At 43.2% G+C, this 26,154-nt stretch overlaps 2 protein-coding genes across 4 annotated transcripts in view; both read left to right on the top strand.

Moving 5' to 3' along the window:
• The window catches only part of ANXA4 (annexin A4), a 61,768-nt gene extending 45,450 nt beyond the window's left edge, over positions 1-16,318 (top strand). Inside the window, exons 9-13 of the mRNA XM_059659548.1 lie at positions 5,322-5,415; positions 7,769-7,864; positions 8,433-8,491; positions 9,582-9,704; positions 15,298-16,318. Of these exons, the coding sequence (XP_059515531.1) occupies positions 5,322-5,415; positions 7,769-7,864; positions 8,433-8,491; positions 9,582-9,704; positions 15,298-15,357 (432 nt within the window). The 3' untranslated portion in view covers positions 15,358-16,318. The remainder of the gene's footprint in view (positions 1-5,321; positions 5,416-7,768; positions 7,865-8,432; positions 8,492-9,581; positions 9,705-15,297) is intronic.
• Positions 16,319-23,064: 6,746 nt separating this feature from the next.
• The window catches only part of GMCL1 (germ cell-less 1, spermatogenesis associated), a 54,386-nt gene continuing 51,296 nt past the window's right edge, over positions 23,065-26,154 (top strand). Inside the window, exons 1-2 of one of the 3 annotated variants that reach the window (XR_009447931.1) lie at positions 23,065-23,575; positions 23,709-23,885. Coding sequence is in view for 2 of the 3 variants with exons in the window: in XM_059659546.1 (XP_059515529.1) it covers positions 23,316-23,575; positions 23,709-23,885 (437 nt within the window). In the remaining variant the exon portion in view is untranslated. The remainder of the gene's footprint in view (positions 23,576-23,708; positions 23,886-26,154) is intronic. The other 2 variants (XM_059659546.1, XM_059659547.1) reach the window with 2 other exon arrangements.

Raw genomic sequence — 26,154 nt, 5'->3', positions numbered from 1 at the left:
CTTGAAAATCAACAGATTCTCACCTCAAACGCCATGTGGCCTATAAACAAACTGAGGCATGAAGGGGACCAAATAGGGTCACGCTGTAAGAAAGAGAAAGATGCCAGATTGCTTTGGGCCCTAAAATAATTGAGGGAAAACATGGGTTATAATTAAATGAGAGCTTTAAATAAAGATGCAGTGAGAAAATAACAGATAAACAGGAGCTGGGCGGAGGGCAAGGAGAGTGCTTTGAGAAGGGGAGCTAGATGAGTTGAGGAGAAATGTTCTTAGATAAAACAGGGGAAACCAGGATTTTAAAGTTCATTAGAAGCAGGAATGATTTAAAATGATTTTGCTGAAAATGGAATTATTGTTGTGCAAAGCTATACAGAAAAAATATCTCCAGAATTCAGAAGAAAAGGATGAAGCAATTAGAGAAAAGGAGGAGTGTAGAGGGAAAATTATGTTGATTAGAATCGTGACAAAAAGCATGTGGAAAACTTTGTACTGATACATACTTAAAGGTATAATAAAGGTAAAAAATAAATTAAGGAATGTGGTCTTGGTGTAAGAATGTGAGAACCCAAGGAGTAATTAGAAAGTGTAAGAGCAGAACCAAGCCTATGTGGGAATAGACAGGTAGCATTCTAAATCTGAGGAAAACAGAGTACCTAGTGGAGTTGGGACAACTGACTAACCATTTGGGAAAGAAAAAAGTTAGATCCCAACTTTCATATCATAATGAATTCCAAATAGATTAAATTTTTAATGTAAATAAATGAGATCAGAAAGATACTATAACACAATGTTAAATATTTTTTAATCTGGAACTGGGAAAGGATTGTATATGCCTGACACACAAGACAAACCATAAAGGAAAATGGCTGGTAGTTCGGCTACGTTAAAAAACAACAATGCCCTGGGGAGAACCAAGATGGCGGCATAGGTTAATGGCAGCATAGGTTAACGCCGGAGTTTGCTGCTTTGAACAACTACTTCAAAAGTGAAACTAAAACACGGAACGGACATCACCCAGAACCACAGGAACGCTGGCTGAGTGGAAGTCCTACAACTAGGAGGAAAGAGAAACGCATACGGACACTCAGAGGAGGCGCAGTGCTGAAGTCAAATTCTGAGGTGCGGAGTGCGCGGAGCGGGCTGGCGGCGGAGGGTGCGGTTGGCGTTTTCAATCGGGAGGGAGTCGCAGACTCTGAGCTCCAGATCCGGGCGAGTCTTTAGGGACCCAGACTCAAACGGGAGAAGCGGGACTGTCTGGCTTCGGTCAGAGCGAGTGCAGCTTTCTCTCCGAGCTTTGCAGCGGGTGCTGGGACTCAGAGAGGCAGAGCTCCTGGGGACAGGACTGAGAGCCGCCATAACTGCTCTCTCCGGCCCACCCTGTTGATCCTGTGCGACCCGCCCTACCCAAGCCCTGCACAGAGGCATTTGCCGGATAGCCCCAGGCAAAGGCTAGATTAGCACCTCCCTAGAGGACAGAAGTTCTCTCACTGCTGACACAGCTGATTCTCATAGCCACTTGGCCTGGAGGTCAAACCCTCCCTGGTATTAGCTACAACAATCAAGATTTATCTATAAGACTGCGAACAAAGACCACTAGGGGGTGCACCAAGGAAGCATAACAAAATGCGGAGACAAAGAAACAGGACAAAACTGTCAATGGAAGAAATAGAGTTCAGAACCACACTTTTAAGGTCTCTCAAGAACTGTTTAGAAGCTGCCGATAAACTTAATGAGATCTACACGAAAACTAATAAGACCCTCGATCTTATATTGGGGAACCAACTAGAAATTAAGCACACACAGACTGAAATAACGAATATTATACAGACGCCCGACAGCAGACCAGAGGAGCGCAAGAATCAAGTCAATGATTTGAAATGCGAGGAAGCAAAAAACATCCAACCGGAAAAGCAAAATGAAAAAAGAATCCAAAAATGCGAGGATAGAGTAAGGAGCCTCTGGGACAGCTTCAAGCGTACCAACATCAGAATTATAGGGGTGCCAGAAGATGAGAGAGAGCAAGATATTGAAAACCTATTTGAAGAAATAATGACAGAAAACTTCCCCCACCTGGTGAAAGAAATGGACTTACAGGTCCAAGAAGCGCGGAGAACCCCAAACAAAAGGAATCCAAAGAGGACCACACCAAGACACATCATAATTAAAATGCCAAGAGCAAAAGATAAAGAGAGAATCTTAAAAACAGCAAGAGAAAGAAACTCAGTTACCTACAAGGGAATACCCATACGACTGTCAGCTGATTTCTCAACAGAAACTTTGCAAGCCAGAAGGGAGTGGCAAGAAATATTCAAAGTGATGAATACCAAGAACCTACAGCCAAGATTACTTTATCCAGCAAAGCTATCATTCAGAATTGAAGGTCAGATAAAGAGCTTCACAGATAAGGAAAAGCTAAAGGAGTTCATCACCACCAAACCAGGATTATATGAAATGCTGAAAGGTATCCTTTAAGAAGAGGAAGAGGAAGAAAAAGGTAAAGATACAAATTATGAGCAACAAATATGCATCTATCAACAAGTGAATCTAAGAATCAAGTGAGTAAATAATCTGATGAACAGAATGAACTGTTGATTATAATAGAATCAGGGACATAGAAAGGGAATGGACTGACTATTCTTGGGGGGGAAAGGGGTGCGGGAGATGTGGGAAGAGACTGGACAAAAATCATGCACCTATGGATGAGGACAGTGGGTGGGGAGTGAGGGCGGAGGGTGGGGCGGGAACTGGGAGGAGGGGAGTTATGGGGGGGAAAAAAAAAGGAACAAATGTAATAATCTGAACAATAAAGATTTAAAAAAAAAAAAAAAACAATGCCCTAGTTCATTTGCCCAGTGGATAGAGCATCGGCCTGTGGACTAAAGGGTCCCAGGTTTGATTCTGGTCAAGGGCACATGCCCAGATTGCAAGCTCAATCCCCAGTAGGGGCATGCAGGAGGCAGCCAGTCAATAATTCTTTCTCATCATTGATGTTTCTATCTCTCCCCCTCTCTCCCTTCCTCTCTGAAATCAATCAATATATATATATATATATATATATATATATATATATATATATATATATATATATATAAACAACATCATACAAATTTTTCAGATAATACCAGAAATAAAATTCAAGGTCAAATGATAGAATGGGGAAAAGTTTCACCTTATGTATAATAAGCTTAACATATATTGTGATACTAGAGCATAAGAATGCTCTAGTGTTTTAATAAATGGACAATAGACTTTGTATTGAACTTATTGGGGTGACTTTGGTTAATAAAATTATATAGTTTCCAGGTGTAGGGGCAATGGACTTTAACAGGCAACTCAAACAATTAAAAATAGAAATGGCAAATACACAAAAATTGTTCAACCTCACTAGATATTAAAAAGATTTTAACACAAAAATACAATTTCCACCCATTATTTAAAAGGTTACTCTTTTCCAGGCCATTTTTATGGTATTTTACAAAAGTATCTTTCTGTGACAGATTGTAAATTGTTTCTTTATCCACATGTTCTAGTTACTATTGCTGCTTAACAAACCACCTCAAACATAGTGACATAAGAACAGTCACCATTTTATTATGCCCATGGATTCTGTGGGTCAGGAATTCAGACAGAGCTGCCTGACCTTTTATGATCTCTAGCCTCAGAAATCAGTGTCACTTCCACCATAACTTTTTTTTAGGTTTATTTTTTATTGTTGACAATATTACAGATGTTCCCTATTTACCCCCTCCATCCAGTTGATTGAAGCAGTCAAGTCTGCTCAAATTAAAAGTTGAAAAACCCTGAATTAGATGAACACTTCATGTCCTCCCAGCTTTAAAATTTCATGATTCTGTGAATTGGCACTAAAGCAATTAGGGAATTAGAGAAAGAAGGGAAGAAATAGATGAGCAGATGGAGGTAAGCCCAATGAATGACAAAATGTGTCAAGGGCATTTTGAAAAAATTAACAAGCCAGCTATTCATTATACATGAACAGTAGGGTTTTAAAACATTTTTTAAATAAAATACACATAACATACTAGTAAAATTTACCATCTTAACCATGTTAAGTGCACATTCAGTAGTGTTAACTCTATGCACACTTGCAACCAATCTCCAGAACTTTTCCTCTTGCTAAATTGAAACTGTATACCCATTAAACTCATTTCCCCACTCCTCAGCCACTCACCATTCTACTTTGTGTTTCTATGAGTTTGACTACTCTAGACACTTCATATATAAGTGAAATCTTTTTATGACTGGCTTATTTCACTTAGCATAATGTCCTCAACGTTCAGCAATGTTGTAGCACATGTCATAATTTCTTTTTAAGGATACATCGTATTCCATTGTATGCATATATCCCATTTTATTTATCCATTCATGTGTCGATGGACATTTAGGTGGTTTCTACTTTTTGGCTATTGTGAATAACACTGCTATGAACATGAGTATACAAGCATCTTCTGAAGATCCAATTCTTTTGGATATATCCTCAGAAATAGGATTGCTGGGTCATATAGTAATTCTATTTCTAATTTTTTTAAGAACGGCCATACTGTTTTCTACAGAGGCTGCCTTATTTTACATTCCCACCAACAATGTACAAGGATTCCAATTTCTCCACAAACTTGTTGATACTTTTTTTTTAAATAGCAGCCATCCTAATAAATGTGAGTTGATATGAACAGTTGTGTCGATTTACCAATAGCATAGCTAAAGCAGGTAGAATCAATTTCTTATATTCCTACCTGGTTGGAATATAAGTCATTACTGATGGGTCTTGGTTTTACTGTGAGACCTTTGTAGCCCCAAGCAAATCACAACTCCTTTTAGAGCAGTGTTGTCCGATAGAACTTTCTGCGATGTGTGGAATGTTCTACTCTGCACTATTATGAGCAGCCACTAGCCACATGTGGCCAGAGCACTTGATGTGTGGCTGGGAGGCTGAGGAGTTGAATTTTTATTTTTTTATTTAATTTTAATTAATTACAATTTAAATAGCCACATGTGGCTAGTGGCTATTGTAGAGGACAACCCAACTCTAGAGCATGCCTTTTAGCTCTTAAGACAGAACCATGTCGTCTGCATGTAGGGAGCTGCTAGTGACCGCCCTGACTCTCGTGAGATTTTATAGGGTCCCGTTAGTTATATACCTAAGGAAAAATCCTGAGTCATTACCACTCACCACCAATACCTCTTCTACTATCACCAGCAAAATAAAACTAAGCCATCTCAGCCCTTTAAGTTCTGGAAATAATGTGGATATGTGCTGGCACCTTCTCTGTGGTGTTTTAAGCTTGTGCTTTATTTGGCTTCAGGACCTGTATGAGGCTGGAGAGAAGAAATGGGGGACAGACGAGGTGAAATTTCTAACTGTTCTCTGTTCCCGGAATCGAAATCATCTGTTGCATGGTAAGGCGCTGGCTTCATCCTCCAAAGAACCTGTTTGAAAGCTAGTGAACACTATATTGCCCATAATTAATGGATAACCTTTCCTCCTTTATTTGCTGCAAACACTGATTGTCCTGAGCTGTCTTACATGTCTTACCTTGGAAATGTGTGAGTGTAATTATGTGCATGAGGGCCAATTTCTGAAAGATTAACGATGAATAATTAACAGATGTATTCATAGAAGTTTGGCATTCCTGTTTATAGTAAACCAACTTTCATAGTCAACCCTTTTTCTAGAGCAGCTCTATTTAAATTGAGTTACATAAAAAAAAATCTTCAGTACATCAGCGAGCAAGAAGATAGAAATAAATGTTGGTTGGCATTTATTCTTATTTAACATCCCGGTTGTAAAACTAACAGACATGATCTCTTTGGGGGGTATGTTCCATCAGATGAACAGTGGATAATTTAAATTTTATTTCCTAAGTGGAATGTGTCTAATTTGCTTCTGACAATGCTAGTCTACATCATGTGCTTTTAACTTCTTTGGGGAAAATATACCAAAAAATTGTAGAATATTTGTTGTCAGGTTTATTTTCTTCTTGTAAACAGCAATGAGAGTTTAATAAGATATTTCTTTTTTTATAAGCTCTTTACATCTTTATGCTAATGTCATAATTTTATAAACCCACCGTGGCCTTATAATCACAATTTGCAAAACTTGTGGGAAATTTGAGAATGAGTTTGCAAAATTGAAAACGAAGTAATTGAAAATTACAACACATTTGGAAGTTGGAATTATTTCAGATGTTCCACAGTGACGAGAAATAGGTGACTACTCTGTTAATAAGTGTCATGGACTATGTCACACACCAGATGCACCACCTTCTGACAGCTCCCTGTTCCTTTGCCTTGCCTTGCCTGATTACTGTGCTAATAACACAAATCTCCCCCTGGTGGTACTTTCCAAAAACTGCAGGTCCTCAGAAGTCGATTTCATGCAAATACATTTGTAACAAATTTCACTTCCAAGCACAAGTCAATAGTTGGGCAGTTATAAAATAATCTGTTTGTAAGCCACTGGAAGAAAATACTTTAAGCATTATTTTAATAAAGAAAACTTTATAAGTTTCTTACCCACCAACAATAATAATAAGAATTCATAACTAAGGTTTTGTTCATTCTCCAACTTCTAGGTGTTAGTGCTAAGCATATTATAAGCGTTGTTTGTTCAACATCCCAATGGAACAGCTATTATTTCCCCCATTTTACAGTGAAAAAGACTGAGGTTTAGAAAATGTGTCAATTAGATTTTTTTATTCCAAGCAATATACACTGATTCCAATTTAAGATTTAAAAAAAAAAAAAGGGAATAATATAGAATGGGACCAGAGGGAAAATGGAGTCTATTGGTGGCTCATTGAATTGAAGGGAGAGCTGAACGACTCCAGGAAGAACAGAAATAAAAGCCGATCGGGGGTCTCGCTAGGAGGGAGTCGTGGATTTTATTTCTAAGGCAGTTTCCCAAAGTCTGGTCTCCGTGGAAAATGCTGATTCTTGAACCCCTGCTGAGTCTAGCTGACTCAGAACGACCTCTGAGAGTGACCCTCCGGAAGTTTAACGGTTCCCCAGGTGATTCTTTTGTTCCCTGAACGTGCTTTTGGCCGTCCCCAAGATCTCTGTACTCAATTTAAACATCCCCAGGAGCCTGAGACTGATGGGTGCTAGCTGGCTGAACTGCTCACTGATTCGGTAGAGCTTATGGTGTACGCTGAGGGACAGGGGTGTTCTTGGATTGACAGCCCTGTGAGAATCACACTATTGGGAGGCCAGCATCCCAAAGAAGGTGATGCTAAGACGATAAACAAAACAGGTATCCACTCTAAGAAGGCAGCAAGAGAGGAAGATACATTTATCACATTCAAAAACTTGACAAAAAAAGTGAAAAATGTCAGTATGTTAAAATCGATTAAAAGATGCAACCAATTTTGAAGAGGTTGGATTGCTCTAGTTTTGATGAGCCAAAAGGAGGATAATGGGTGATTGCCAAGGCCAAAATTATAAAAAGACACATTCATCTGATTACGGAAACAATGAGAACAGAAAGCAGATCTCTCCGAAGGTTTTCCCCATTTGATGCGTGAGAAAACGGGGTCTCAGAAAAGGGAACAGACTTGCCTGACATCCTCCTCTCCTCAGGCTCATTCCACTTACCACAGGCCTCCTGGGTTCCACCCCGTTGCTAATTAGTTCCTTCCAGAAATATGCCAAAGAATAGTGTGATCTTGTTAAAGGTGCTCATTCTCTCCATAAATGTTAATGTCCTCTGTTCTTTTTTTTATTATTTGTAATTCCATTTTGTTATTGTTTGTAGTATTTGATGAATACAAAAGGATATCACAGAAGGATATCGAACAGAGTATTAAATCTGAAACATCTGGTAGCTTCGAAGATGCCCTGCTGGCCATCGGTAAGCTAGGCAGGGTTTGGGGTGGAGAAACAAATGTTTATAGACTTTGCTATCAGTTTGTAGTCATGGGATGTAGTCATTTTTTTCAGGGATAAAAAAAATTGTTTAAATCACTCATGCTGTGACCCACAATTTTAAACAAGAACTATTATATTCAAACCTGATTTTCATTGTACCGTGTGGCTTTATATATTTTATATCCTCTGTGCCTTTGTACTTAAGGGTATGAGAAAGGTAATCCTTTACTAGCTGCAACTTATAAGTCTGTGAATGGTTAAAACGATTAACTTCATATGGTAGAGATGGTAATCATTTTTAAACTATATGCTGCCTTTTGCTTTAATAGCCTTTATTAATTACTTCTCCAGGAACTTGACAATAAATGAGTGCTTCCCATCTGTGAAAGTGCTTTCAGCATAGCCTGTCTTCATAAGACATTGCTTGGCTACAATTTTTCTGACAAAGAGATACTACTTCGTAGTTTATAGAAACAGAAGGAACAACTGTCATGTTTTCTCATAGATTTTATCGGTAATCTTTTCATTTCTTTTTTTTAATCTCTTAACAGTAAAGTGCATGAGGAACAAATCTGCATATTTTGCTGAAAGGCTTTATAAATCTATGAAGGTAAAGGCTTCTTTTTAAGCATCTGAATGGCTCTGACTTGTCTTGTGTTCAAATGAGACAAAATCAGTCTAATATATTCAGTTTAATTGATCAATACTTCACTGAGTGCCTGCTAATAATACTACTAGGTAATATTTATTGAGTACTTATAATGTGTGATCATTCTAATACTCTATACATATATAGGGTGTCCCCAAAAATGTATATGCATACTTTGAATAATCATAAAGATTGTGCTTATTAAAATACATTTCATTTCCAAAATTGAGCTATCAGCTGTTAAAGTATGTGTACATTTTGGTGAGGAAACCGTGTAGAATAGTTTTATTCCAAAACAACCTTATGAGGTAGGTACTATTATCAACCCCCATTTTACAGATGAGTAAACTGAGGGTTAGAGAGGATATGCAATTTGCCCAGGGTCCTCATTGAAGAAATACTGGCGTTGGGATGCACACACCGGCAGTTTGGCTTTAGAACTCAAGCTCCTAACCATGCATTGTACTCTATGCCAGTACCTTTGCTGGGAACCAGGGCAGTGCAGGAAAGATGAAAATGTAGTCCCTGCTCTCAAAGAACTTCTAGCCTTGCGGGGAAGGCAGGTATATGCAAAACACCAATAAGAACAAAATAGAGTGCAATACAGTAATTGAGGATCAAAACGTTACAGGAACAGAGAGGATAGGGTATTTTTTTTCCCAAACATTTGGTGTTTTTAGAAGGTGTAGATCAGAAAAGAATATATAAAGAAATGGTTATGTTTAAGCAGGACCTTAAAGGAAGTTTGACATTGGAAGATATTACATGGGAGAAAGGGTGGGGAGGAAAGGATACCGTGGGTTGGATGGGTGGGAAGGAATCATTGCAAGCAAAGCTTGTAGCTGGAGAACACAGGGTATGTCTAGAGTGTGAGAACAGAGGGTTGGGAAGGTAAGTTGGTGAGGAGAGGTATTCCACATGCCCCTTAGGTCGTGGCATAAAGGACATCATCAGGAGAGTCATGCACAGTCTTGCCCTGACAGACTAAAGAGCACTGAATGGAAACCATCTCCTAGACCTTAATAGGGTGGGATCTTGTTCTCTTCCCTAGGGCTTGGGCACCGATGATGACACCCTTATCAGAGTGATGGTTTCTCGAGCGGAGATTGATATGTTGGACATCCGGGCACACTTCAAGAGGCTCTATGGAAAGTCTCTGTACTCCTTCATCAAGGTAGGGAGTCTTGCCCTGGCCCCGGGGGAAGCTCTGATGAAAGGACGGGGTTCTGACCTAGGTATTTAGACACTTCTTATCCTCTCCTTGGCAGATATCATTCCCTTTAAAGGTGCTACTCTAATTCAGAAATTTCCAGTCTCTCTCCTTTCACACAGATGTTTCAATCTCTGCCAGATTAGAAGCTGGAAATGTTTGCATTGTAAATATACTAATTATTTCACGTTGATCCCAGACACAGAAAGATTATATTTTAATGAATACTTTAAGAGCCACAATTTCTCTGTCTACCTGCTTACAATGAAAGATAAGCAACTAAACCAATCCTCCAGAATCCGATCCAGGGCCGAGTGAGGTCTGCTGAGAATATAGGAAAGCATACACCATCATGTATTGCTGTTCTTTTCCTGGCACTAGACTTCAGGGCGGGCTAACATGTCATGGGAGTGATGAGAAATGAGTCACATCCCAGAAACCCCTCATTATTTGGGTTTTGCTTCTGGAGGAAAATTATGAGGCCATGAATATGAAGCCAAGACCCATTTCCCTAGAAGCTGGTGTTGCCTGCACAACAAATTCAAATCAGGATGTGATCTGTGAATTAAATATTCTGAATCCTACTGAGAGCTTGGAGAGGTACAACTATTAGGTGATTTGAGCTACAGATTTTCATGGTAGTATTATTTATTCAGGAACTTGCTTCTATTTCTATCTGGCCTGTGAGGCAACTTTATTTTGCAGAGCCGATATATAGCTAGTTGTAAATAAAATACTTTAAAGATTCATAGATGGCCATAAACAAAGTTATGGGAAAAAATATTTATAACATATAAAATAGGGTTGGTATCTCTGTATTAAGAGCTTCTATAAATCACTAAGGAAAAAAAAAAAGAGAAAACCCCAAAAAACAAACCTGGGAAAGGATATTAAATATGCACTCATGAAAGACAAAACACAAATGGCCAATTTATAAAAAATACTTAATCTCATGAATATTCAATGAGTTGAAAATAAAAACAAATCATTTTTCACCTAATATCTTCACAAAATTTGGAGAGTTCATAACCAGCATTGGGCGGGGTTGGGGGAAACTCACCATCTCTTATGGAAGGACAATAACACGGGTCTAACCTTTCTGGAGGCAATTTGGCAATTATCTATTTGAAAGATGAACTCTACCTCTTGCTTAGCCATTACATGTTTAGGAATTTCTTTAGAAAAAAATAAAATAAAAGCCCATTGGTCCACAGAATGGGAGAAAATATTTGCAAATCGTAGCTGATAAATTAGGTTTATTATCCAGAATATATAAAGAACTACAACTCAATAACAAAAAGATAAACAACCCATTTTAGACATTTCTCCAAGGAAGTTATACAAATGACAAATAAGCACATGAAAAGAGAGTCAACAATATTAATCATTAGGAAATGCAAGTCAAAACCATAATAAAATACCACTTCATACTTAGTAGGATGACTATAATTTTTTTAAAAAAAGGAAAATAATAAATGTTGGTGAGAATATGGAGAAACTGGAACCTCGTGCATTGCGAGTGGCACTGTAGAATGGTGCAGCCACTGTGGAAGAGAGTTTGGTGCTTCCTCAAAAAGTTAGACATAGAATTACCATATGACCCAGCAAGTCCATGCCAGGTATATACTCAAAAGAAATGAAAACGGGGATTCAAACAGATATTTGTATGCCAACGCAAACATTACTCACAATAGCCAAAAGGTGGAAACAAGCTAAGTGTCCATCAACAGGTGAAGGGATAATCGAAATGTGACATATAGACACAGACATAGACATCATTGACATAGACATAGACATAGACATAGACATAGATATAAAGAATGAAGTTTCTGAAACATGGATGAACCTTGAAAACATGCTAAGTGAAATAAACCAGACACAAAAGGGCAAATACTGTATGATATCACTTACATGATGTATATAGAATAGGTAAATTTATACAGACAGAAGTGGATTAGAAGCTACCAGGGACTTAGGGAAGGGGGGAAATGGTGAACTACTGCTTCTTGTTGGCAGTTTCTGTTTGGGGTGATGCAAGAGTTTTGGAAATAGCAATAAGGGTTGCACAACATTGTGAATGTAAATAGTGCCACTGAATATATACACTTAAAAAGGGCCAAAATGGGAAATTTTGTTATATATCTATTTTTAGAAATCTGACAGAATCTGAATAAAATTGTTTCGTGAAATGTTAAAAAATATACTAAATATTATATTTTCATTGTAGCATTACTTATGTTATATTATTTCATATTATTTATATTTAAATAAATAATATGGCATACATTTTGGGTTTTTTTTATTTTTTTATTTTTGGTTAATCGTCACCCAAGGATGTTTTTCCATTGATTTTTAAAGAGAGTAGAAGGGACGGGGAGAGACAGAGATAGAGAAACATTGATGTGAGAGAAACACATCAGCTGGTTGCCTCCTGCACGCACCCTGACCAGGGCTGGGGATTGAGCCTGAAACCAAGATACATGCCCTTGACTGGAATCAAACCTGGGACCCTTCAGTCTGTGAGCTGATGCTCTACCTACTGAATCAAACCAGCCAGGATGGCATACTTTTATAGTGTATAATGTATTATATATTCTCATTTTTTATTAACCAATGGGGGTGACTTAAATAACTTATGGAACATCCATACAATGTAATACTATACAGACACTAAAATGATGGGGTACAAAAACATAGGGTGGGGCAAAAGTAGGAGTGGGGCAACAGTTGTGAGTAGGCGAAACAGAGTTTAATCTTGTTTTATTATTTATTATACTAGAGGCCCGGTGCACAAAAATTTGTGCACTCGGGGGGGAGGGAGGGTCCCTCAGCCCGGCCTGTGCCCTCTCGCAGTCTGGGACCCCTCGGGAGATAACGACCTGCTGGCGTAGGCCTGCTCCCGGGTGGCAGAGGGCAGGCCTAATCCCTAGGTGCAGCCCCTGGTCAGGCTCAGAGCAGGGCCGATTGGGGAGTTGGGGCGCCGCCCCCTGTCACTCACAGAGCAGGGCCGAGCAGGGGGTTGGGGTGCCGCCACTCTCACACTCAGGGCAGGGCCAATGGGGAGGTTATGGCTCTACCCTGTCACACACAGAGCAGGGCCCATGGCAGGGAGGGGGGGTGTTGGGGCGCCACACCCTGTCACACAGCAGGGCCGATCAGGGGGTTGGGGCACCGCACCCTGTCACACACAGAACCGCAGGGCGATCAGGGGGTTGGGGAGCTCCCCCCTATCAGGCACAGAGCAGGGCTGATCAGGGGGTTGGGGCACCTTCCCCTGTCACGAACAGAGCAGGGTGGATAGGGAGGTTGTGGCCCCGCCCCCTGTCACACACAGAGCCGCAGGGCGATCAGGGGGTTTAGGTGCTGCCCCCTGTCATGCTGATCCCGGTGCCGGGAGGCCTCGCGGCTCCGCTGATCCCGGTGCTGGGAGGCATATTACCCTTTTACTATATAGGATAGAAGCCTGGTGCATGGGTGGGGGCCAGCTGGTTTGCCCTGAAGGGTGTCCTGGATCAGGGTGGGGGTCCCCACTGGGGTGCCTGGCCAGCCTGGGTGAGGGGATGATGGCTGTTTGCAGCTGGTCACACACCCTTCAGGGTGGAGGTCCCCACTGGGGTGCCTGGCCAGTCTGGGTGAGGGGCTGAGGGCTGTTTTCAGGCTGGGGGTGACTGAAGCTCCCAACTGCTCCTTTTTTTCTTTTTTTCTTTTTTTATTCTGGGCCAGCTTTAGCTTTGAGGCTTGGCTCCAGCTCTTAGGCCTCTGCTGCTGAAAGTAGGTTTCTGGCCTTTGCTTACAATGTGCGATCCTGCTGGCTGAAGCCCGGCGGACTAAAGCAGGTTTCTGGGGTTTTGTTTAGCTTCTATATTTGTTACATAGTTGCTTAGAGTTGCAGCTCAGAGACCTGCAGCGGCAGGCGGGGAACGTTGGAGTCCTCCGTCACTGAAGCAAGCAAGCCTCATGTTAGTTTCAAGCTGCCTGGCTGCCGGCCGCTGTCTTGGCTGGCAGTTAATTTGCATATTGCCCTGATTAGCCAATGGGAAGGGTAGCAGTCGTATGCCAATTACCATGTTTCTCTTTTATTAGATAGGATGATTTTCCATATAAACAACTGTAAACCTACTTTTGCCCCATCCTGTATTGATTAGCCTGGGGAAACATCACTATAAATAAATTTATATTACATGTTTATATATATATATGTAAATATATATGTGTATACATGCACACAACACTGTAAAAGACTAAAAATAAGGAAATTATTGCCCATTCAATAACAATTTTCAGAAAGAGCATAATAGAAATATAAAATATGTAAATAATAAAAAATGACAAATAAGGTAAAAATGTAAGTTATAATAAAAATAAGTAAACTCTCAGGTAAGGTAAAAATATAAAATCCAACTCCATGGTATTTATAAGAAACAACTATAATACAGTGACATGTAAAGAAGCTTATAAAAAGACCAGGGAAAAGAACATTTGACAAACACGTAAAAGAAAGTAGGGTTATACTCTAAGTAAAAAAAGAATTTAAGAAGAAAAAGCATTAATAGGAAAAAGTGGATCACTTTATATTGATAAAGGCAGTGATTCACAACAAAGATTACATTCTTATGAAACTTTAGGTTCCAAATAGAATTGCATTCAAGTGTACAAATAAGACATTCGAGGCTCCAAAATAAGACATTGATGAAAATACTATGTGAGGGAGACTTTAACATACCTTTATTCTTTGGCAGATCAATGAGGCAAAGTATAAACAAAAATATATTACATGTATTTTAACAGATGTAAATTAAACTTTGAACCCTATAAATATAGATTCCATTTTTTTAGTGCCCATGAAGCACCAGCAAAAACTGATCTATTAATTAGCCCATAAAAATTTCTATGTAGAAATTATAGCACCTTCATGTAGGCTATTTTGCAACCCTTATCAAAAGGCGTAAGAAAACACATGATCATTAATCCAGTAATTCCCATGTTATGAAAATTTATCCTGAGTAAATCATCAAGGAAATGCAAAAAATTGAACTATGATATATTTATTGCAGCAGTGTTTGTAATAGTGCAAAATTAGAAACAGTATACATATCCAACAATGGGGGGAGATCAAATAAATTATTTTACCTATGTACAGTGGAATTCTCTGTAGTCATTAACTAATGATGCTATAGAAGAATATTTAATGCATTAAAATAGGGAAATATTCAGGCTATATTAAGTAAAATATCAGAATATAAAATACTACAGTCCCATCATATAGGTACCTATATGCATAGAAAAAAGTCTGGAAGGATAGGCACAAACCAAAATGTTAAGAGTAGTAATCTCTAGATGGTGGAATTATGGATGATTTTTATGTTCTTTTGTGTCTTCACTTTCTTCATCGAACAGTAATATTACAAGTATTACTTTTGTAATAAGCAATAACAAATGTTATTTTTAAAACTCTGCGAAAAATCCAGACAAGCTTTACAAAGCTAGAGACTTCGAGCTGTGTATTCCATTTTAGAACTCATTTATCTGACTGTTAACTTTGCTTCCCTCTCCTCAGGGTGACACATCTGGAGACTACAGGAAGGTTCTGCTAATTCTCTGTGGAGGAGATGATTAAACTGAAATCCTGGGAAGATAAGAGGATTCCCAAAACCTTGATATTTTTTAACTTCATTTTTCTACACTGCTATTAGCATTATCTCAGAACACTTATTTCCAAATTAAAACGCCTACGTTTGCCTCCTAGGCTATAGACTGTGTTATTATTCATCTATAATTATAACTCATGATGCTTGAAAGCTGAACTTGTATTTCAAAGCTTATAAAACTTAAAAGGAGATTTAAAATTAGAAATAATAATGTGCTCCATGTTTTTAACAGATCTCTTCCTCATCTGTGTTTCACAGAAATTGGGATATATGAAATTATGTCATGGGGTTTTTTTTGGTGAAAATCTATAAAAGTGGAAGACTGGAAGGCTATTCTAAAAATCACTTTTCTTTCCTAATTCTATTTTTAAAGTGGCTAGTCATTTCTTAATTTGAAATTGTGAGCTTCTAGTTAGTAAGAATATCTGTCCAATTTCCTATTTCACATAGTCATAGTATGAAAGCACCCACAAATGTTCTTTGTTTAGGTTTTGTTGATAGCATTAGTTGATCTTTACTATGTTTGATGTGAAATACTTCCTCCATCACATCTTATGTTAAGATCACTTACTCTCTCCAATTTGAAGTATACCAAAATCACCAAGTTGTCTGAACAAATTAAATTCTAACTGTGGTATACAGATCATATATGTCTGGTTACCAAACATAAATGCTGGACATTCCACAATATTTTTGTTAATGTCTTAAGTCAGTTTGAAGATGAATGTAATGCTCTGAATTTTACTTAAATTTTTTTGTGCTAAAAATAATTTTTTAAGTCATTTTGGATTTTGTCAATTTGTATTCATTTACATTTGCACTGTGTCTTTCAACTTTAGAATTATTTTGATTAAAAAGTTCCATTTGTATACATCATGGAAAAATAATTTGAATAAAACCTGGTGTCTTTAAGATGAGGTATACTCTTTATCCAACTTTACCACTTGTGAATTTTTTCATCCTGAAACCTGAAAGGTATTTTTGAAGGACTTGTGTTACTCAGTTTCTATTAAGAACTACAACATTGAGGGGGGAAAAACAACATAATTAGTCTTATATACTGGTACACCTACTGCTGTAAAACTAATGTTCACATATACCAAACGGTATTCTTACTTAATGACATAAAAATAATCTATTTAATTTATTCTCTGAAAATGAGTGATGCTCTCCATTCTAAGTGGAACACTTATCTATAATAATAAAAGCATAATATGCTAATTAAACCAGATGACCTTCCAGACGAAGCAGGGGCTGCAGCCGCGGGATCGAGGCAGCTGCCAAGGCTGCGAGGGAGGGATCCAGGCAGCCACCAAGGCTGTGAAGGCCTACTCTTGTATGAATTTCGTGCATCAGGCCTCTAGTATTAAATAAAATTTTTCTTCTTTGTTCATTCTATACTATTTGTATTTTGACAGGTGAAATATCAGGGTTTGTTTTTCAATTTGTGTCTACTTGCTTATTATACTAGTAAGTGCTCAAGCAATTGGTAAAAGCTATTTACATGAAAACTTAGTAATTCTAGTTAAATATAGGAAATGGTACTGCTGCTTTGATACCTACTCAGAAGAGCATGAAATTTCCAAATAATTTTATTTGATTTTAGAAGCATTACACTTTTTTTTGGTAGTTTTACCGTTAAATTTTACGCGGAATTTTAAAACAAATTGCATTTGTTGACTAGAAGTTTTCTAGAGGGCATGATAAAGCCACCCTAGAGGAATGTTTGTTTTCCTATATAATAAAAAGGTAGTATGCAAATTGTCCCCTCGACTGGGAGTTGTCCAGGAGTTTGACCAGGGGGTGGGGCTGGCCTGGGGAAGGGAAGGAGTACCCAGCCAGCAGCCGGCAGGACCCTACCAGTGCACAATACCAGTGCACAAATTTTGTGCACTGGGCCTCTAGTATTCAATAAGTCTGATGTAATACTATAATTATGAAGTTACTTTGTTTTTCTCTCCCACCATTTATATTTACTTATTGGGCCCAATCCTTCTGTCTTTAGATGAAAATTCCAATAGAGGATAGAATTATAACTTTTTTGGTTACTCTTAGATTATAAAAAGTCCTACTGTGCAGTCCCTTAAGGTCATAAAACAATGATTTCAGTAATTAATATGCCCAGTCAAAATTCCAAACTTGATTTATAATTGAAGCTTCTTCCCTCATTCAGCTCTGGCCTATTGATGGCACTGGGTTAAGGGTCATGGTAGGCCTCTCTTTGTCTACTTAGACATACTCTATCCCTTCCATACTCTATCCCTCAGCCCCAACCTAGCCAGGGCTGTAGTAGTGTTGCCAGTGGAAATTTGGAGCCCTCTGAATCTGTTGTGGGCCCCAGTTGGCTACTAGCTGAGAAAGAGAGAAAGAGAGAAAGAGAGAGAGAGAGAGAGAAGAGAGAAGAGAGAAGAGAGAAGAGAGAAGAGAGAAGAGAGAAGAGAGAAGAGAGAAGAGAGAAGAAAGAGAGAAGAGAAGAGGGAATGAATTTGTTCCCCTGGGATTATGAGGTTATAGTATCTCAGGCTTGTAAAAGACTAGGACCACCTTTTTCAAAATAACTAGCCAATTTCCCAAGCTTTCCAGACTGCGCCGGGCCCACCCTCCAACCAATCTAGAATGGTATTTCCTCAGGCTATGGTCAAGCACCTCCCCCTGTGCCATTCTGACTTCTCTTGTGCATGTGCTTAAGTTCCTCTTCACTGTGCTATCCCTTCTCCCCGTGTTCTGTGGGGAACAGAAAGGTGGTTTCCTGGGGAGTGTGTGAAGCTGTGACTTCCTGGCAAAGCAAGCAAGCTCATGCTCCCCCGTTGATTATACTTAATAATATCTGACTCCCTTTGCCTCCTGCCTTTATGAATAACTAGCTAACTGCCTCCACTAACATTACCTGACTGTGCTCTGGTGTTTATGGTCATGCTGTGCGCTGTTGGCAGATGTTTAAAGCTGATTCTTGTGGGCATTCTCTTGGGTTCTTTTATCAACCCCATCATCAGGGAATTACTCATCTTCGGTTCCTTTGGCAAGGCAAATGAAATTCTTGTTTTTCAGTCTTTAAGAATTTGATGATAACTTCAGGTTCTCTGTGCTGCACTGTTTGTCCTTCCATCCAGGCTTCTTGCACAGGCTCTACGATGATCCCATGCTGGATGTCTTATGGTGGCCCACACCTGTTTCATGGCAAACACTGGCATATCCTTTGTGTTGACAGATTCTGGGCTGATCCCCTTGCAGCCATCATTCTCCTTTCCTAGCCCCTACCCCAAACTGCCCCAGCCAACCTTTCTCAATTCAGATTTCTCAGGGTAAGACACCAGTCCCCTGGGGCCCCCAAACTACATATACTGCTGACGGTAGTATAAATTGCTGAGATCATTTCAGAAGCAATTTAACAGTTAAAGTTGAAAGTTTCTAGTAAATTCACTTCTGGGAATTTACCTGGTGAATCTCTTGCACAGGGTGTTCATTACTGCTCTATTAAGAGCATTAAAGTAGAAAAACCTAACTCCTTCAATAAGGGAAAAAAATAAATTATGGGTTAGTCACACAATGAGCACTGAAAATTAACTAGAGATTTGTCAGTTGGATAAGTCTCAAAAGTATAATTTTGAGAGAGGAGAAAGGTGTAGAATGATAGGTATAGTATAATTCCACTTAATTACATGCCTAAATGTGCAAAAGAAAGTATATTGCTAATGTGTGTGTGTGTGTATAAATATGTGTGTGCATATGTGAACATGCATGGGAATAATGATATACACCATCATCAAGATAGTGGTCACTGTGAGGGAGAGACAGACTGAGATGGAGAGGGAGTGTCTTCCTTTCTGTATCCCATCCTATCTAATAAAAGAGTGATATGCAAATTGACCATCACTCCAACACACGATTGCCACCCCATGTGGACACAAGATGACCACCACAAAAGATGGCCGCCACGAAGATGGCGCCACAAAGATGGCCAGCACAAGATGGCCACCACAAAAGATGGCCGCCACAAAGATGGCCGCCGCAATATGGCCGCCACAAGATGGCGCCACAAAGATGGCCGCCACAAAGATGGCCACCACAAGATGGCGCCACAAAGATGGCTGCCGCAAGATGGCCGCCGCAAGATGGCCACTGCACGATGGCCGCCACAAGATGGCGCCACAAAGATGGCCGCCACAAGATGGCGCCACAAAGATGGCCGCCGCAAGATGGCCACCGCACGATGGCCACCACAAGGTGGCGCCACAAAGATGGCCACCACAAGATGGCGCCACAAAGATGGCCAGCACAAGATGGCGCCACAAAGATGACGCCACAAAGATGGCCAGCACAAGATGGCCGCCACAAAAGATGGCCGCCACAAAGATGGCTGCTGCAAGATGGCCGCCACAAGATGGCGCCACAAAGATGGCCAGCACAAGATGGCCAGCACAAGATGGCCGCCACAAAAGATGGCCGCCACAAGATGGCCACCGCAAGATGGCCGCCGCACGATGGCCACCACAAAAGATGGCCGCCACAAGATGGCTGTCGCAAGATGGCCGCCACAAAAGATGGCCGCCACAAGATGGCCACCGCAAGATGGCCACCACAAAAGATGGCCGCCACAAGATGGCCACCGCAAGATGGCCACCACAAAAGATGGCTGCCACAAAGATGGCTGCCGCAAGATGGCTGCCACAAGATGGCGCCACAAAGATGGCCAGCACAAGATGGCGCCACAAAGATGGCCAGCACAAGATGGCCGCCACAAAAGATGGCCGCCACAAAGATGGCTGCTGCAAGATGGCCGCCACAAGATGGCGCCACAAAGATGGCCGCCACAAGATGGCCACCACAAAAGATGGCCGCCACAAGATGGCCGTCGCAAGATGGCCACCGCACGATGGCGCCACAAAGATGGCCGTCGCAAGATGGCCACCACAAAAGATGGCCGCCACAAGATGGCCGTCGCAAGATGGCCACCGCACGATGGCCACCGCAAGATGGCGCCACAAAGATGGCCGTCGCAAGATGGCCACCACAAAAGATGGCCGCCACAAGATGGCCGCCGCAAGATGGCCACCACAAAATATGGCCGCCACAAAGATGGCTGCCGCAAGATGGCCACCACAAGATGGCGCCACAAAGATGGCCAGCACAAGATGGCTGCCACAAAAGATGGCCGCCACAAAGATGGCTGCTGCAAGATGGCCGCCACAAGATGGCGCCACAAAGATGGCCAGCACAAGATGGCCGCCACAAAAGATGGCCGCCACAAAGATGGCTGCTGCAAGATGGCCGCCACAAGATGGTGCCACAAAGATGGCCGCCACAAGATGGCCACCACAAAAGATGGCCGCCACAAGATGGCCGCCGCAAGATGGCCACCGCACGATGGCCACCGCAAGATGGCGCCACAAAGATGGCCGTCGCAAGATGGCCACCACAAAAGATGGCCGCCCCAAGATGGCCGCCGCAAGATGGCCACCACAAAAGATGGCCGCCACAAAGATGGCTGCCGCAAGATGGCCACCACAAGATGGCGCCACAAAGATGGCCAGCACAAGATGGCCGCCACAAAAGATGGCTGCTGCAAGATGGCCACCACAAGATGGCGCCACAAAGATGGCCAGCACAAGATGGCCGCCACAAAGATGGCTGCTGCAAGATGGCCGCCACAAGATGGCGCCACAAAGATGGCCAGCACAAGATGGCCGCCACAAAAGATGGCCACCACAAAGATGGCTGCTGCAAGATGGCCGCCACAAGATGGCGCCACAAAGATGGCCAGCACAAGATGGCCACCACAAAAGATGGCCGCCGCAAAGATGGCTGCTGCAAGACGGCCGCCACAAGATGGCCAGCAGGGGAGAGCAGTTTGGGGGGACCAGGCCTGCAGGGGAGGGCAGTTGGGGGTGGGCCAGGCTGACAAGGGAGGGCAGTTAGGGGTGACCAGACTAGCAGGAAAGGGCAGTTGGGGGTGACCAGGCCTGTAGGGGAGGACAGTTAGGGGAAATCAGGCTGGCAGGGGAGTGGTTAGGGGGTGATCAGGCTGGCAGGCAGAAGCAGTTAGGGGCAATCGAGCGGTTGGGAGCCAGCAGTCCTGGATTGTGAGAGGGATGTCTGACTGCCCGTTTGGGATTGGGCCTAAACAGGCAGTCGGACATCCCTCAAGGGGTCCCAGATTGGAGAGGGTGCAGGCTGGGCTGGGACACACACACACACACACACACACACACACACAAATTTCGTGCACTGGGCCTCTAGTTCTATATAAAAGAATGAATCAAAGCAAGTATAATAAATTTGAGTTTTTATTAAAATTTGTTATTATAGTTATGGTGGGTCCACAACTTATTACTAATTATTTATCTTATTACTCTGTGTAATTCATCAACACTAATCAACACTAATAAAAGAGAAAAATGGTAATTGGCGTACGAGCTACCCTTTTCATTGGCTAATCAGGGCTATATGCAAATTAACTGCCAACTAAGATTGGCAGTTAACTGCCAACAAGATGGCGGTTAATTTGCATATGTAGGCACAATGCAGGGAGGTGAAAGGGAAAGCAGGAAGAAGCCCCTGCCACTGACAGTGATTGGAAACCCAGTGGGGAGCTAAGAGCTGGGTGGCAGGGCAAAGGCGGCCCTGGGGCCGCCTTTGCCCTGCCCCCCAGCCATGATCGGAGAATCAGGTGCCTTTTCCGCCCTGGCCAGTGATAGCAGGAAGTAGGGGTGGAGCCAGCGATGGGAGCTGGGCACGGTCGAAGCTGGCAGTCCCAGGAGCTAGGGGTCCCTTGCCTGGGCCTAAAGCAAAGCCCACGATCGCGGGGCCGCTGCAGCTGCGGGTCCCCGCTGCCCGGACCGGACGCCTAGGCCAGAGGCGTCAGGCCTGGGCAAGGGGCCGATCCTGCGATTGGAGGGTGATGGGGGTCAACGCCTGAGGGCTCCCAGTATGTGAGAGGGGGCAGGCTGGGCTGAGTGACACTCCCCCACACACACACCCAGTGCACGAATTTCGTGCACCGGGCCCCTAGTTATAAATATTTTATTTAAAAAGTAGCCAGAGGGAGTCAGGGCATGAGCGTTGTCCAGAGTCCAGAGCAAGGGCTGCACACGCTGAGCAGACACCTGTAGCTTTTACGCAGGCACCTTTACATTTCGCTCTGGCCTCCAGAAGGCATTGGAAGCCCTGACCGTCCCAGCGCAGACCCCACTGCCCCTGGGTGAAAAGGAAGGGAGTGCAGGAACGTTTACCATAATCCGTAGGGGAAGCCAAGAATCGATGCTTAAGGAACCCAAGGGCCTACCGTTCCAAGCCGCACATTCTAGGTCCTCCTCCCTCGGAAAGCCAGGCCCGCCGGCGGCAGGGCGCGACCCCAGCACGTGGCGACTCCTCCACGGAAGCGCTCGAACAACCCTCTTTGTGGCCCCTAGAGTAGCACAGGGCCCAGTAGACCTCTAGAGCCCAAAGAGCTTTTGCAGAAACAATGAGCTGCAATTCCCGGTCTAGTTAACACAAAGGGTGTGTGCGAAATGATGCTGAAAGCTAAGTCGGCCCCCAAATTCAGGCCGGTGGGAGATACAGGCTGATCACTGCGCAAGCATCACAAGCCCTGGAGAGCGCACGGCCCCCTTCGCCCTCTTCCGGTTCTGCGCAGGCCCCGCCCCTTCCGGAGGCTCGCCGCGAGCATGCGCCGTCCGGCCGCGCTTATTTGCAAGAGCGAGGGGTTAAGGTCCTGCAGCCGGAGACGCCGCGAGCAGAGACGCGGCGGGCGGGGCGGTGGATGGAAGCGGCGGCGGCGTTCCCTGCAACGGTTGAGGCTGCGCGTGAGAAAGGGGTCGTGTAGGCACCCGGGCCTGGTGGAGACCGGCGGCGGCCGGGCCATGGCGGGAGACCGGGTCCGCCGGGCTCCCTGAAGTGCGCCCCGTGACATCCCGGGGAGCCGTGGCCCATGGGCTCGCTGAGCAGCCGAGTGCTGCGCCCCCCGGGGCGAACCCGGGCCGAGCCGGAACCGGGTTCCGGGGCGGGGGGCTCGGCGCGGAGGCCGGAGGCTGGCGGCGACGCGGCCGGCCACGGCTTCTGTTACTGCCCCAGCAGCCGCAAGCGTAAGCGGAGCAGCGGGGCCCTCTGCTACTGTCACCCCGAATCCGAGACCGAAGAGGAGGAGGAGGAAGGGGACGAGCAGCAGCGGCTCCTCAACACCCCGCGAAGGTACGTGGAGGGACGCGCCCGCACCTGTTGGTCGGCTCCCGCGGCCGGGCCGGGGGACTTAGCCGGGCGGCGCTGGCGGGGTGCGGCGTGTCCTGGACCAGGCACAGGTGGGAGCCGGCCCGGTGCCGCGCAGGTGGGGAGCGCCTTGGGGGGGACGCTGGGGGTTCGGGACGACAAACCACAGACGCCGCCCGGATGCTGTGACGGCCCCGAGAGGAGACCCGGCAACGCCAAGCCGAAGCTGGCGCCTCGTTAAACCGTGGACGCGACCTGCCGGCTGCCCGACGCGATACACCTTTGTCTTCTCCGAGTGGGTGTCGGTAAAGTTAGCTGCTTGGCATCCGGTGGCCTTAAATAGTACAGACTAGTAAGCTTAGTGTCTGTGAGGGGCACTCCCATGGTGGTGCACTCAGGGTAGCGGAAATGACTGCGGTTCTTAGCTGTGAAGGTGGCGTTTACCGATGGTTACCGGTGGATGGTGCGCGGACGTTCCTTCCTCGGAACCGTCTTTCAAAGCCTGGAGCGCTTGACCGCTCACCGTGCGTGTGCATAAGGCTGTGCAGCAGCTGGCTCAACCTTTTTTTTTTTTTTTTCTTTTTTCCGAAGAGTTGCAAACCAGGATGTTGACTTGTGAACTACAATGTTGTTTCTAAGTAGAAAATGTTTTCACACACACAGTCTGGTTGCTCGGTTTGTTTTTAAAGGTCACCAGTGGGGTCACCTAGATTTAACTTTTGTAATGAAATATTTTTTTTTAATGATTCAAAAATTTTTTGCTGACACAACCACTGGGTATTGTAAAATAAAAGCGTTACAGATAACTTACGTTGATAGTTTGGTTTATAACATCTTTCATACAGTTTTAGGTAAGAATGCTTGTCCAGAAATGGACCCCTCCCCCCACACACACACTGTCAAATTGCTACCTTTGGGGAGAGTCAGCGTAATGTAGTTTTAACAGCTCAGATTCCGTGTTCTAGTCTGTATTCTGCACATAATAGTCTTATTTCCTCACTAGTAAAATGGAGATACTAATAGTTGCCGTAAAGGGTTTATTAAAATGCATACAATGAGCAGTGCTTGGTATAGAAGAACTCAGTAAATCTTGTCTCCTTGATGAATTGACTCCCTTTATCGTTACAAAATGTCTCTCTTTATCCCTGATAATATAGCCACTGCCACTTTATTTTAATAAGTGTTTGAAAGGTATATATTTTTCTACTTTCTATAACACTTTACCGTGTTATATTTAAAGAGGCATCTACAGCATACAGATGGGGTGTGTGTGTGTGTGTGTGTGTGTTTTCAATGGGATAGTTTCTGCCTTTGAATAAGTATTTAGGTCACTTATATTTAATATGTCATTATTGAAATATATGTTAGGGTCTAGTTGGAAGAGAAATCACACAGTAATTTGAACAGGGAAAATTTAATATAACCAAATAACTGGAAATTAACTACTGAAGGTAAACTACTAAGGTAAAGAGATCTATAAAAAAAAATAGAGCAGTCACTACTTTTAGGGCTGAGGCAGAATACCCAAGGAAGGAACAAATTTGGACTAGAGCTGCCTTTTCCAAGCTGAGATTCTGATGTTGAAGGAGGTGTAGCTATAGCCCAGAAATGAAGTTTGCTGAGATGTGGAAGGGTGAGGCTGGCATGCAGGAAACTGCCCACTAAGATGCTGGCAAAATTTTCTTGGAGGCCATCTGGCTTAGACAGCTGAGAATATTTACTGTCTAGACCAGGGGTGGGCAAACTTTTTGACTCGAGGGCCACAATGGGTTCTTAAACTGGACCGGAGGGCCGGAACAAAAGCATGGATGGAGTGTTTGTGTGAACTAATATAAATTCAGAGTAAACATCATTCCATAAAAGGGTACGGTCTTTTTTTTTTTTTTTTTTTTAGTTTTATTCATTTCAAACGGGCCGGATCCAGCCTGCGGGCCATTCTTTGCCCACGGCTGGTCTAGACCTTTACAGAAACAGTTTGCCAATCCCTGGACATGAGTGAACTGAAATGGAGACTTTTTTTAAAAAAATGTATTTGTATTGATTTCAGAGAGGAAGGGAGAGACAGACAAAACCATCCTATATAATAAAGAGGTAATGTGCAAATTGACCATCACTCCAATACACAAGATGGCCAGCACAAGGTGGTCAGCAGGGGAGGGAAATTGGGAGGGACCAAGCTTGCAAGGGAGGGCAGTTGGGGGGGCCAGGCCAGCAGGGGAGGGCAGTTGTGAGTGACCAGGCCAGGAGGGGAGGGCAGTTAGGGGTGACCACGCCAGCAGGGGAGGGCAGTTAGGGGCAATTGGGCCAGCAGGAGAGCAGTTAGGTGTTGATCAGGCTGGCAAGGGAGTTGTTAGAGGATGATCAGGCAGGCAGGCAGAAGCAGTTAGAGGCAATCAGGCAGGCACACAGGCGAGTGGTTGGGAGCCAGCAGTCCCGGATTGTGAGACGGATGTCCGACTGCAAGTTTAGGCCTGATCCCACCAGGCAGACATCCCTGGAGGGGTCCCAGATTGAGAGGGTGCAGGCTGGGCTGAGAAACACACACACACCCGTGCACAAATTTC

This window comes from Myotis daubentonii, chromosome 12 (assembly GCF_963259705.1).
Source record: "Myotis daubentonii chromosome 12, mMyoDau2.1, whole genome shotgun sequence".
NCBI classification, from domain to species: Eukaryota; Metazoa; Chordata; class Mammalia; order Chiroptera; family Vespertilionidae; genus Myotis; species Myotis daubentonii.
Note: the sequence above shows the minus strand (reverse complement) of the source record. Positions and strands in the feature narration are given on the sequence as shown.